General features: G+C 40.6%; 1 protein-coding gene across 1 annotated transcript in view; it reads right to left on the bottom strand.

Annotated features, from left to right (window-relative positions):
• Nucleotides 1–13,164, bottom strand: part of LOC139546861 (transient receptor potential cation channel subfamily M member 4-like) — a 69,696-nt gene that overhangs the window by 5,927 nt on the left and 50,605 nt on the right. Inside the window, exons 17-20 of the mRNA XM_071355793.1 lie at nucleotides 10,202–10,312; nucleotides 9,838–10,114; nucleotides 2,698–2,813; nucleotides 880–1,012 (exon numbers count right to left, since the gene is read on the bottom strand). Of these exons, the coding sequence (XP_071211894.1) occupies nucleotides 880–1,012; nucleotides 2,698–2,813; nucleotides 9,838–10,114; nucleotides 10,202–10,312 (637 nt within the window). The remainder of the gene's footprint in view (nucleotides 1–879; nucleotides 1,013–2,697; nucleotides 2,814–9,837; nucleotides 10,115–10,201; nucleotides 10,313–13,164) is intronic.

Below are 13,164 nucleotides of genomic sequence, written 5' to 3' on the forward strand. Positions count from 1 at the left end.
TTGTTACTGCCAAAACCAGCACCTGGATCTAGACCATAGAGATAGATAGAGGACTCTAGTGCCCAAAAGCCCATTTTAGCATGGCCAGCGCCATTATGAACTTCCACAATTTTTAAGTAGTCAACTGGGTGGGACATCCTATGGGTTAAGGAAGGATCACATGATTCAATGCGGGTCATCAGGAGGGATCAGCCAATTATAATTGTGAGCAAACATTCCATAACTGCAGGTGGCAATACATCGCAAACATTGGCTTCATACCTGTTCTAACAATACACTCTAGGTGGCATTATGCACCTTCAGAGACAGTAGATGAAGCGAGACATCCCACTCCCTTATTTTTTCTGATCGAGGCGGGGCTGCTTTGGTCTACTTATTGCCCACGCCCTGCGGGGGGGTGCCCCAGAGACAGTAGAGAAAAGAGACATCTCACTGCCCAGAAATGTGCCAGTGATATGTTGGGGCAGGGCGGGTGGGGCGAGCCGAGCGGGGAGGGGACAATATGTAGACCAAATCCAGCTGTTTCCTCTCTTATGTGAGCATCCCAGCGATTATAGAGGAAACGTGCGCTCATGTAGGAAAGCATTCTCACACGAGAGAGGGAACGCCCACTTACACAGACAGGAACCTTGAAAAAAAAAATGAAATGGTGAAGTCGTGGAGTCATTCATCTTAATTTATCCACCATCTTTGGCACCCTTTCAGTTTGTCTGCCAACTCAATAAAATGGACTACTTTAAAATGGAGATGGCCACAATGGCGCTGTCCATGCTCCCATGTCCTCATAATGAGACAGATACAATGACGCAATGTCTAAGTCCACTATTTAGACACACTGCAGTGCAGAGGGTTTTCTCTTTCTTTTTGGAAAGCACTCACCATTTTTTCAACAATGATTATCTTGGGTCCCAGCTGTTTGTGGATGGCGAAGATGTGGATGAGACGGAGGGTAAACACCATGTAGTCCACAGCCAACACAGCACGGCCAAACTCATAGGACCACGGGAACATTCTAGAACACACAACAAACTTATTGGTTACAGTCACAGACACACACACACACACACACACAATCGAAGGCATCCTGTCGGGCTGTATCACCGCCTGGTACGGCAACTGCTCCGCCCACAACCGTAAGGCTCTCCAGAGGGTAGTGAGGTCTGCACAACGCATCCCCGGGGGCAAACTACCTGCCCTCCAGGACACCTACACCACCCGATGTCACAGGAAGGCCATAAAGATCATCAAGGACAACAACCACCCAAGCCACTGCCTGTTCAATCCGCTATCATCCAGAAGGCGAGAACAGTACAGGTGCATCAAAGCAGGGACCGAGAGACTGAAAAACAGCTTCTATCTCAAGGCCATCAGACTGTTAAACAGCCACCACTAACATTTAGTGGCCGCTGCCAACATACTGACTCAACTCCAGCCACTTTAATAATGGGAATTGATGGAAATTATGTAAAAATGTACCACTAGCCACTTTAAACAATGCCACTTAATATAATGTTTACATACCCTACATTACTCATCTCATATGTATATGTATATACTGTACTCTATATCATCTACTGCATCTTGCCATGATGTAATACATGTATCACTAGCCACTTTAAACTATGCCACTTTATGTTTACATACCCTACACTACTCATCTCATATGTATATACTGTACTCTATACCATCTACTGCATCTTGCCTATGCCGTTCTGTACCATCACTCATTCATATATCTTTATGTACATATTCTTTATCCCTTTACACTTGTGTGTATAAGGTAGTAGTTGTGGAATTGTTAGGTTAGATTACTTGTTGGTTATTACTGCATTGTCGGAACTAGAAGCACAAGCATTTCGCTACACTCGCATTAACATCTGCTAACCATGTGTATGTGACAAATAAAATTTGATTTGATTTGATTTGACAATCCATATATTTATCCATTGATTTATTAGGATACCCATTAGCTGTTGCTGATGCAGCTGCTACTCTTCCTGGGGTCCATATACAAAACATAAAATATGACAAATTACATTACATTAATAGACAAGAACAGCTCAAGGACAGAACTACATACATTTAAAATAATAATATAACATTCGATTACATCGAAACACAGAAACATAAACACATTACACTGAGAACACCTTCCTAATATTGAGTTGCACCTCTCCCCCCCTTTGCCCCCAGAACAGCCTCAATTCGTAGGGGCATGGACTCTACAAGGTGTCGAAAGCATGCCACAGGGATGCTGACACATATTGACTCCAATGCTTCCCACAGTTGTGTCAAGTTGGCTGGATGTCCTTTGGGTGGTGAATCGTGTGTGTTCTGCTCTCTCTCCACAGCAACGTGCCCTTAATACACCACCCAGTAGCGTTGCAGTTCTTGACACAAACAAGTGTGCCTGGCACATAATACCATACCCCGTTCAAAGGCACTTACATTTTGTGTCTTGCCCATTCACCATCTGAATGACACGCAATCATGTCTCAATTGTCTCAAGACTTAAAAACACTTCTTTAACCTGTCCTCTTCCCCTTCATCTATACTGATTGAAGTGGATTTAACAAGTGACATCAATAAGGGACCATAGCGTTCACCTGGATTCATTCACCTGATCAGACTGTCATGGAAAGAGCTTAATGTTTTGTATACTCAGTATCTTCTTGTATCTACTGCAAATACACACACCTGCAGCACATTCCCAGTGCGAAGAGTGAGATGGCTGTGATGTCACACTTATTCCACATGTCCTCGATGTAGAGCTTCATTCTCTGATATAAAGTGGTGCTGCCCCTGAAGAATGTCTGATGAAGAGAGAGAGCGAAAGAGAGAGAGAGGGAGGAAGTGTGTGTGTGAGAGAGAGTAGATGGTCATTAATATATATCTACAGTCACCTACAAAATGATTGGTTCCCTTGATAAAGATGAGCAAAAAAGACTGTATAAAACAAATAATACAAACACTGAGCTATATTGTAATAATAATGTTATTGTATTATAGTAATCCCTGATCAAAAGGTATTATTAGTATAATAGGATTCTGATTGGGGTGACAAAATCCTATAGGATCCAATCGGATTACTTTTCTATTTCCAATAGGAAAAAAAGTAGTCCAATAGGATTCTGATAGAGGTGATACAAAATCATATTGGATTGCGAAAATCATATAGGGTCCAATAATATTACTTTTTATTTCCAATATGAAAAAATGTGTCCAATAGGAGTCTCATAATTTTAATATCACTGGTTAGCAAAATCCTATAGGACTGTGAGAATCTTATAGGATCCAAAATGATTACTTTTTATTTCCAATAGGAAAAAAGTAGTCCAATAGAATCCTATAGGATTCTCACAATCCTATAGGATTTTGTGTCACCTCTATCAGAATCCTATTGGAATCCTACTGGACACTCTTTAGAGGACAACCTGCTGAAGACAACCAGCTTCATGTCGGAGTGATGCAAACGTTTGGGATGTATGCACTGTTTACACAAACACTGTTCAAAGGCCACACTGAATCTGAGAATAATTTTAATATCACTGGTTAGAAGAGAATTTGCTGAAGACAGTGATCTAAATTCTAGAACATCACATGGAAGTTTTGGGAAGCTGCCGAAACAGGGAACAGGGAAGGAACAGGGAACAGGGAAGGAAACAAATCAGTCAAATCAGTTTGTTATTTATTTTCAACATCTCACGACCAGGGACAGGATATCAACAGTGACAACGGTTGGCTGTTATTTGAGCGATAGTTTGTCTCTCAAATCCATGTATACAGTAGGTGTAAGGACAGAAATTTTTCCCTGCCATTTCAGTTTGAAAATTATAGTAGAATTCTAAGTCCTAAGACCACCAGCACCTTTGACACAATCCACAGTACAAAACCAATTGTCACGCCCTGACCTTAGAGAGCTTTTTATGTCTCTATTTTGGTTTGGTCAGGGTGTGATTTGGGTGGGCATTCTATGTTCATTTTTTTTTGTTGCATTTCTTTGTTTTTGGCTGGGTATGGTTCTCAATCAGGGACAGCTGTCTATCGTTGTCTCTGATTGGGAACCATACTTAGGTAGCATTTTCCCACCTGTGTTTTGTGGGTAGTTATTTTCTGTTTAGTGTTTTCTGCACCTGACAGGACTGTTTCGGTTTCGTTTCTCACTTTGTTGTTTTGTTCTAGTGTTCAGTATTAATAAATATCATGAACACTTACCACGCTGCGCTTTGGTCCAATCCTTCCTCATGCAACGATGACCGTGACACCAATGATATTGATCTGTTTTTAAGCAATCGATATTGTCATTGTCATTGGTTGTAACCTCACGTTTTGACCACATTGAATTGAGGGTACTTGCACATCCTTTTTACCTCAGATTAGTGATGTTATCATAAATGTTTATACTACTGCATTAACACATACTGTCCACGTACAGGAAATTAGCGAAATTTAAAATAATGGAATATGTAAAAATAAATCAATATTTTCATTTAGGCTGATAGAATTACACATATCACTAGTTTAACCATTTACTGAGTAAAACAATGATCTTTTGCACAATTTGACCGGGCACTCTAGAAAGATCTACCATAGCAACTGTGCAGCAGCCCGTTTCTTTGACCTGCATACTTATTATAACCTGTCAAGCCATAGTACTGATATAATTCTATTCATTGTTATTTCAGACCACATTGTATGGACAACACAATTGGATAAACACAGCTTTATTGGACATCTCAGAGCTAAATATGGGACAGAAACCTGAACACATACGTTAAACTGCAATCAAGGTTGAACTGAGAAACAGCCTCCCTCCGATGTCTCCAGAGCACAATCTTCATATCTTTGTCTACACCAGTGATAATTCCCTGAGGTTCTCAACCTCTTCAACACACCATCACAATATGGGAGTGATTCAAGGCTGCATGTTCATTTGGAGTATGACTAATGGAAAGTTTCAAAATCTGATAGGATTTTCTATTGTATTTTTTGGTGGAATCCTACAGGATTTTTTGACTAGGGATACAATTGCTCTGAGGGAGAGATTTTGTTTAACAAGTAATAAAACAAAACCTCAAAACGATAGGTGTGAAATGATTGGCACGGGTCCCTGTTTTCAATACTTTGTGAACCCTACCCTAGCGAGGATAACGGCTGTAGTGACTAAATTGTCCAATAGAACAGTACCAATACAATTTTCATCCAAATCCTTTAGCCACAATGGAGAGTGGTAAAATATTAGTCTTGACACATACAAATCCAATGTCCAGAGTTCGATTTAAGTAGAAAAATAATATCTATGTATTTGTTATTAATTTGTTGGAATACTTCAACAAATTTTTGGGTGAATTTCTGGTTATTTTACAGTCTTTTTGGACCCTGTCCTGTTGCCAACACCTGCTGTAGGCCTTTGAACTGTATTCCCCTTCAGCCAGTAGGGGGGGTACACACACTTCACAGAAGATTAGTGGCAATCACTCACATACAGTGCCTTCAGAACAAATTCATACCCCTTGACGTATTCCACATTTTGTTGTTACAGCCTGAATTTAAAATTGATTAAATATATTATTATTCCTCACACATCTACACACAATACCCCAGAATGACAAAGTCAAAACATGTTTTTAGAATCTTTTGCAAATTTATTGAAAATAAAATACAGAAATATAATAGAAATTCCCTGTCTTAGGTCAGTTAGGATCACAACTTTATTTTAAGAATGTAAAAATAATAGTAGAGAGAATTATTTATTTCAGCTTTTACTTCTTTCATCACATTCCCAGTGGGTCAGAAGTTTACATACACTCAATTAGTATTTGGTAGCATTGCCTTTAAATTGTTTAACTTGGGTCAAACGTTTCGGGTAGCCTTCCACAAGCTTCCCACAATAAGTTGGGTGGATTTTGGTTCATTCTTCCTGACAGAGCTGGTGTAACTGAGTCAGGTTTGTAGGCCTCCTTGCTCGCACACGCTTTTTCAGTTCTGCCCACAAATGTTCTATAGGGTTGAGTTCAGGGCTTTGTGATGGCCACTCCAATACCTTGACTTTGTTGTCCTTAAGCCATTTTGCCACAACTTTGGAAGTTGTAGGCTGGCTTTTTTATGGCAGTTTTGGAGCAGTGGCTTCTTCTTTGCTGAGCGGCCTTTCAGGTTATGTCGATATAGGACTCGTTTTACTGTGGATATAGATACTTTTGTACCTGTTTTCTCCAGCATCTTCACAAGGTCCTTTGCTGTTGTTCTGAGATTGATTTGCACTTTTCGCACCAAAGTTCGTTCATCTCTAGGAGACAGAACGCGTCTCCTTCCTGAGCGGTATGACGGCTGCATGGTCCCATGGTGTCTATACTTGCGTGCTATTGTTTGTACAGATGAACGTGGTACCTTCAGGCATTTGGAAATTGCTCCCAAGGATGAAACAGACTTGTGGAGGTCTACAATTCTTTTCTGAGGTCTTGGCTGATTTCTTTTGATTTTCCCATGATGTCAAGCAAAGAGGCACTGAGTTTGAAGGTAGGCCTTGAAATACATCCACAGGTACACTTCCAATTGACTCAAATGATGTCAATTAACCTATCAGAAGCTTCTAAAGCCATGACATCATTTTCTGGAATTTTCCAAGCTGTTTAAAGGCGCAGTCAACTTAGTGTATGTAAACTTCTGACCCACTGGAATTGTGATACAGTGAATTATTAGTGAAAAATTACTTGTGTCATGCACAAAGTAGATGTCCTAACCGACTTGCCAAAACTATAGTTTGTTAACAAGACATTTGTGGAGTGGTTGAAAAACGAGTTTTAATGACTCCAACCTAAGTGTATGTAAACTTCCGAGTTCAACTGTAAGTATTTACACCCAGGTCAATACTTTGTAGAAGCTCCTTTGGCGGCGGATTCAAGTCTGGGCTCTGGCTGGGCCACTCACGGACTTTCACATTCTTGTTCTGAAGTCATCCCAGCGTTGCTTTGGCTGTGTGCTTAGTGTCATTGTCCTGTTGGAACGTAAATCTTCGCCCCCCCAGTCTAAGTTTGTTTGCCCTCTGAAGCAGGTTATCATAAAGGATTTGCCTGTATTTGGCTCGAGCATTAGAAGTCTCCCTACCGCTGAAAAGTATCCCATTGCATTATGTTGCCACCACGGTAGGGATGGTGTTAGACGGGTGATAAGCAGTGTGTGGTTTTCTCCAGACAGCACTTTGCATTCAGGCCAAAGAGTGTTTCAATATATATTTTAATTGTAACCTTTATTTAACTAGGCAAGTCAGTTAAGAACAAATTACTATTTACAATGACGGCCTACACCGGCCGTAAACATATTGAAATGGTACTCCTGCGTCCCGCTTGGTTATTTTGTGTTGTAAAAGTTAATCAACAAACACAACAATGGAGAATCCTCCTGGTTTATCGACCCCCCCCCCCCCTCGGCATCGTACAGAACTAATTCCCGGTTGCGCCTCACAAATGCGCCAATTAAGATTTGAATGTTGATTATAATGTATGCATAGGCTGTAGTTGTTTTAACAGAATAGCCTGAAATGGTTTTTTTCAGCTCAGGTTTACTCAAGAGGCATACAACACATCGTAGGCATAGCCTATAGTCCTAGTGTTTTCATTTTTTAATGTATTTATTTGGGTTCATAGTGTGGACCGAACCGAGGTCCCCGTACCGAACTGTTCAGTATGAATATGTGTAGGCCTACCGTCACAACCCTAAATTCTACAAATTTTGCCATGGGGCAGATTGAAAAATGTGCCGTTTTACAGCTAATTTCATGCAATTCTACACATTTAGCCATATGGTGGAGTTATCTGATGATCGGGGGGCCCCCGGTCGGTAATTTGACCATTGTTACTACAAGTTTAGATAGCTGGCCAAGGAGATTAATTTACCTTCTAAAAAATGTTTGTTGACATGGGCTAATTGAGTGACTATCAGTGACTGACCGAAGAGAAAAACTGCTGATGCACAATCAAATTTCGTACTCTACTACTCTAACCCTCAACAGTAAGTTGAGACCCTAACTTATTTTTGCGGGGGAAATTGATCCGTGGGCCTACAAAAGGGCTGCCATTTGCCCATCCCTGCTCTAGATGGTATTTTAACTTGAGCAGCAGCCTTTGTTACTACTGCTGCTCTTTCAGCTTGAATTCAGGCTGAGGATGTGGAGGATAAACCTGACCGTGAACTCCTGTTAGACTTGTGGCTGGACGTTTGGGCCACACTGTCAGTAAGTTTAACGTCATCCTTCTCATCAGTGCATTCATCAGGTTTCTCTGGGTCTGGGGATGCATCTGAAATCCATTTGTTTGATACCGTTCCATTAATTCCATTCCAGCTATTACAATGAGCCCATCCTACTATAGCTCCTCCCACCAGCCTCTACTGCTGCAGTGGTAGAATTCACTTCAGCCATATTTCATAGGCCATCACAATAATATCTACGTTTCCCAATCCTCCCCATTTCAACATGCATCAATAAGCGTTCTGGAGCACAGAGCTATGCTCCTTTAACAGTCTCGTTATATATATCCAGGCTATACCACAACCGGCCGTGATTGGGAGTCCCATAGAGCGGCATACAATTGGCCCAGCGTCGTCTGGGTTTGGCCGGGGTAGGCCGTCATTGTAAATAAGGATTTGTTGTTAACTGACTTGCCTAGTTAAATAAAGGTGTGTAATTGACCTTTTTTAACCTTTTTTTGTATTATTATTATTATTTCTCGCTAATATATGAAAGATATGTCCTTTTGCATTCATACAAGGTGTCCGGTAAATTGCCACAGTAGATTTGCCGTGGTAAGCAAGGATATACCTTGTTTCAGTTGTACGGAATGATAGTCAAATAGATAAATTACCTTTAGTCAGGTAAAATTGCAGGATCAAAATTGTTCGATGATAATACCCAACCGGGGGGGGAAATTGTCTTAAAATGTTGGTTCCAACGAGGACTAAAAGATAAGCCGACATCCGCGTTAGGGAGCAGGCATATCGGTGGCCAATGCTGGTTGCAATTGAGATCAGCGTTGAGGTGATTTTAGCCTATATGGATGGTTTAACAAGAAATCAGCTGTAGATAATCTGATGGCTTTCGGTGGTTACAATTTTTCGGTTGAATGCACTCAGTGACTACGTATCCCCTTTCTCTTCTCCATGTGTTTACACTTGTTGGTTGCTCTTAATAAAGCCTTTTTTCTATGGCAACCTTCACGAGATGCGACCAAGTTCTGTAATTCTCCAACTGTGGCCCTTGGACTTTTCTTTACCTGCTGAACATCTTCCTCACTGTGCGTGAGGAAAAGATACACTTGGGTCCTCTACCAGGCAAGTTAACCACTGTTCCAGTGGTTTTAAACTTCTTAATTGTTGCCCTAATAGTCGTAAGTAGTATATTTTGTTTTTCAGTAGTTTCTTGTACCCATTGCCTAATTTAAGAAAGTCAACAACCGTGTCTCTTTTCATTTGTGAGTTCTCTGCCTAATTGCTTCTGTAAGTCGCTCTGGATAAGAGTGTCTGCTAAATGACTAAAATATAATGTAAATGTAAACACATTTTGTATAATTTTAATAATTTTGACTCCTATCCGTTTTAGATTATAAAACAAAATAAAATGTTCTGATAAATGTTATTAGTATAAAATAATAGATTTTTCAAATGTTTTGACCTTCCAATATATCTGGGTTTTCTACTATTTTTTTTGCTCATCTTTATCACTGGTGCCAATACATTTAGAGGTGAATGTATAGGTTTTTGCCTGTACATTTTCTGTACTTGTCTGTGTGTATTTGTGTGTGTGTTCACGTGTTTGTGTTTTTGTTTACATGTGATGCGTCCTACCTGTCGAATCTCCTCACAGACCATGGTGAAGACCCAGAAGTAGAGAACAAACTCTAAGGTGGACGGGCCGTGAGGCGGCGGGGGCTTGAAGTCCAACAATAGGATATAAGCAAACAGGATGAGGAACAGGAAGTACATCAACACGTTGCCTAGGAACGAGGTGACGGGCGCAAACCAGAACTCCCTCCAGCGCAGCAATATGAAGGGCCTCTTGGGATTGGAGGGGGCACTTTTCAGATTGGACCTTAGAGCAGCATATTCCTCGACATCCTCTTCCCTGAGAGGATAAGAACGGGAAAAATTACTTAGTGTGTGTGCATGGATGAGTGTGTGCGTGCGTGCGTGTGTGTGTGCGTGTGTTTACGTTTGCATGATGTCGGAGAGGGAGAGCATAGTGGCATTTGCTCCGTCCAGACTCTCTGTGTCTCGACCATGAGGTGCCTCCTCCTCCGACTTCACCTCTTCCTCATGTTCCCTGAGAGAGAGAGAGAGAGAGAGAGAGAGAGAGAGAGAGAGAGAGAGAGAGAGAGAGAGAGAGAGAGAGAGAGAGAGAGAGAGAGAGAGAGAGAGAGAGAGAGAGAGAGAGAGAGAGAGAGAGAGAGAGAGAGAGAGAGAGAGAGAGAGAGAGAGAGAAATAAATAAATTATAGACTGACAAGACAGTTTCACCACCAGCTTCCAATTTCTCAAATTCACCCCATATGAGGAAAATAAGGAACGCTCCACGTATAAAAAATGTGAATGATAGAGAGAAGATAGCCTGTAGTGAAAGGGAAGCAAAGATGAAAATAAGTCCGCATTGCAAATTGCAGATTTGAACGATATTGTAAGATAGGTGGTGAAGGAAAAGTTTATTTATTTTCACAGGAGAGGCATTTAAACGTATTATTTGTTTGGTTGTTGATCAAAATGCCTTCTGGAACAAGTGAACTTTCAAGTGCCTTAATAACAAACTTGTATGCCATCTGTAAATACGAATACAATTGTTAAATTATGAGCCTAATTGGTTTAGCCACAGAAAAAGTCAGGAACCTTCCCGCTAGCCATGATTGGCTGAGATAATGGATGGGCTGGACATGCCGAGAGATGAGTTCAGATTGCTCTGACATGTAGTATGCATCAGACTATAACATGAGCTGCTCATTATGTGTAGATAATCCTAGCTACCACTGATTTTTTAAAGATATAACGTTAGCCATAGAGAACTGCAAAAGTGTTGCTCGTGCTCTCAACAACATTGCTGCCCTGAATTTAGTAGACAAAGATCAGTAGGAAAAAGTTGTGATGGACCACTTTCTGCACATGGTCAGAGTAAACAGGAGTGACTTAACACAACATGGCCCAAACAAGCTCTACAAACAAAACGGAAATTACACAAGACTTCTTACTGAAAAGGGGTTCCAGTCTGCAGTGAAGCGTTCATCCATGTACAGTACATGGGTAGGAGTCTAGATACACTTTCAGATGTTATACGTTTATAATTTTATCAAAGTTGTTTTCATTGCAAGTTAAAGCATACTGGTAGATAGCTAGCAAATGTTAGCTTGCTGTCTCGCTAGCTAATGTTATGTGCATGATCTGTGTAGTAATATTATTAGTATCTCAGAAATCCATTTGCATTGCTAGTTATAGCCTAATGTTAGCTAGCTAACATGAAACCTAGTTGGTTAGCTTTAGCTGCCTGCAGATTCATACTACAGCATTTCATGCATGGTGGCTAGCTATGATAATCTGTTTGTAATGCTAGTAGTATGGGTTGGGATTGTGGTTTAGCTAGCTACAAATCTAAACAAAAGACTCTACTCCGCCAGATGATTACGTGACCCATCAAGTTAGCCAGGTGTGTCTGGGGGTGACTACGGCCATCTATTGTATTTCATGAACATGTGTACATTTCTAGACAATAACATATGTACACGTCTAGATCTAGACAAAAGTGACCACTCCACTTAGCTAGATGTGGCTGAGGGGTGGTTATAATTTAGACAAGTGTGTCTGGGTAAGCATCATCTAATAATACTTTTTTTTTAATTATCTGGACACTTTCTATTTTTGATATTACTACTATGCAAATATGCAAGTAACCATTTCACTTGACCATTTACACCTTCTGTATCCTGTGCATGTGACAAAAAAACATAGATTTTTATTTTATATAGTGTGTGTTTACCAGAGATGGTAATATGAAGAACAAAATGACCTGCACCAAAGTCAGATTAGGATATAGGCCAAGGACTAGATAAAGTGTATTTTTACCTGGAGTTTTTCCTTATTGTAGTCTACTACTTTCATCACTTTTAGTCTTGAAATCTTTGGTTGTTTACTACACTACCTTATTCACTCTGTTTATCACATGGCCTCACATGTGAATCCTTAATGAGATGGGCGGGGCTAAGGCTTAAGAAGGTGTGAAAGATGCTGAATAAGTTTAGACAAAGAGCTCTCCAGTAGGTGTACCAAACATTCAAGGGCCATTTTCTCAAAAGTGAGGTTACAAGTTTATCATCTTTCAAAGCAGAATTACTTTCCTGTTGTTCCTCAACTGCAGTGTATGATATACCATATTTTTTTTTGCCCTGAGTCTATACTTTTGTCCAATGTAAAAAAAAAAAACACAATTTCTAATTTTGCAACATAAGACCGAATCGAGGTTCTCGGGTCAAATACACTACATGACCAAAAATATGTGGACACCTGCTCGTCGAACATCTCATTCCAAAATTAAGGGCATTAACATGGAGTTGGTCTCCCAAACTGTTGTCACAAAGTTGGAAGCACAGAATAGTCTAGAATGTCATTGTATGTTAAGATTTTCCTTCACTGGCACTAAGTGGCCTAGCTCAAACAGCTTCAGCACTCGGCGGTCCCGAGTGAGCTTGTGTGGCCTACCACTTCGCGGCTGAGCCATTGTTGCTCCTAGGCGTTTGCACTTCACAATAACAACTCTTACAGTTGACCGGGGCAGCTCTAGCAGGGCATAAATCTGACGAACTGACTTGTTGGAAAGGTGGCATCCTATGACGGTGCCACGTTGAAAGTCACTGAGCTCTTCAGTAAGGCCATTCTACTGCTAATGTTTGTCTAGGGAGATTGCATGGCTGTGCTCAATTTTATAAACCTGTCAGGAACGGGTGTGGCTGAACTAGCCGAATCCACTAATTTGAAGGGGTGTCCACATCATTTTGTATATATTGTGTATGAACACATAAATACTGGACATTTTGAACTGTTATTATGGTGACATTTGACAATTACAATCATGGTCTTGAACTCACATTTTTCCAATCTCGGCCTTGACTATAGCGCTTTTGCAGATATAACTGTGGTA

Source organism: Salvelinus alpinus, chromosome 1 (assembly GCF_045679555.1).
Source record: "Salvelinus alpinus chromosome 1, SLU_Salpinus.1, whole genome shotgun sequence".
Lineage (NCBI taxonomy): Eukaryota > Metazoa > Chordata > Actinopteri > Salmoniformes > Salmonidae > Salvelinus > Salvelinus alpinus.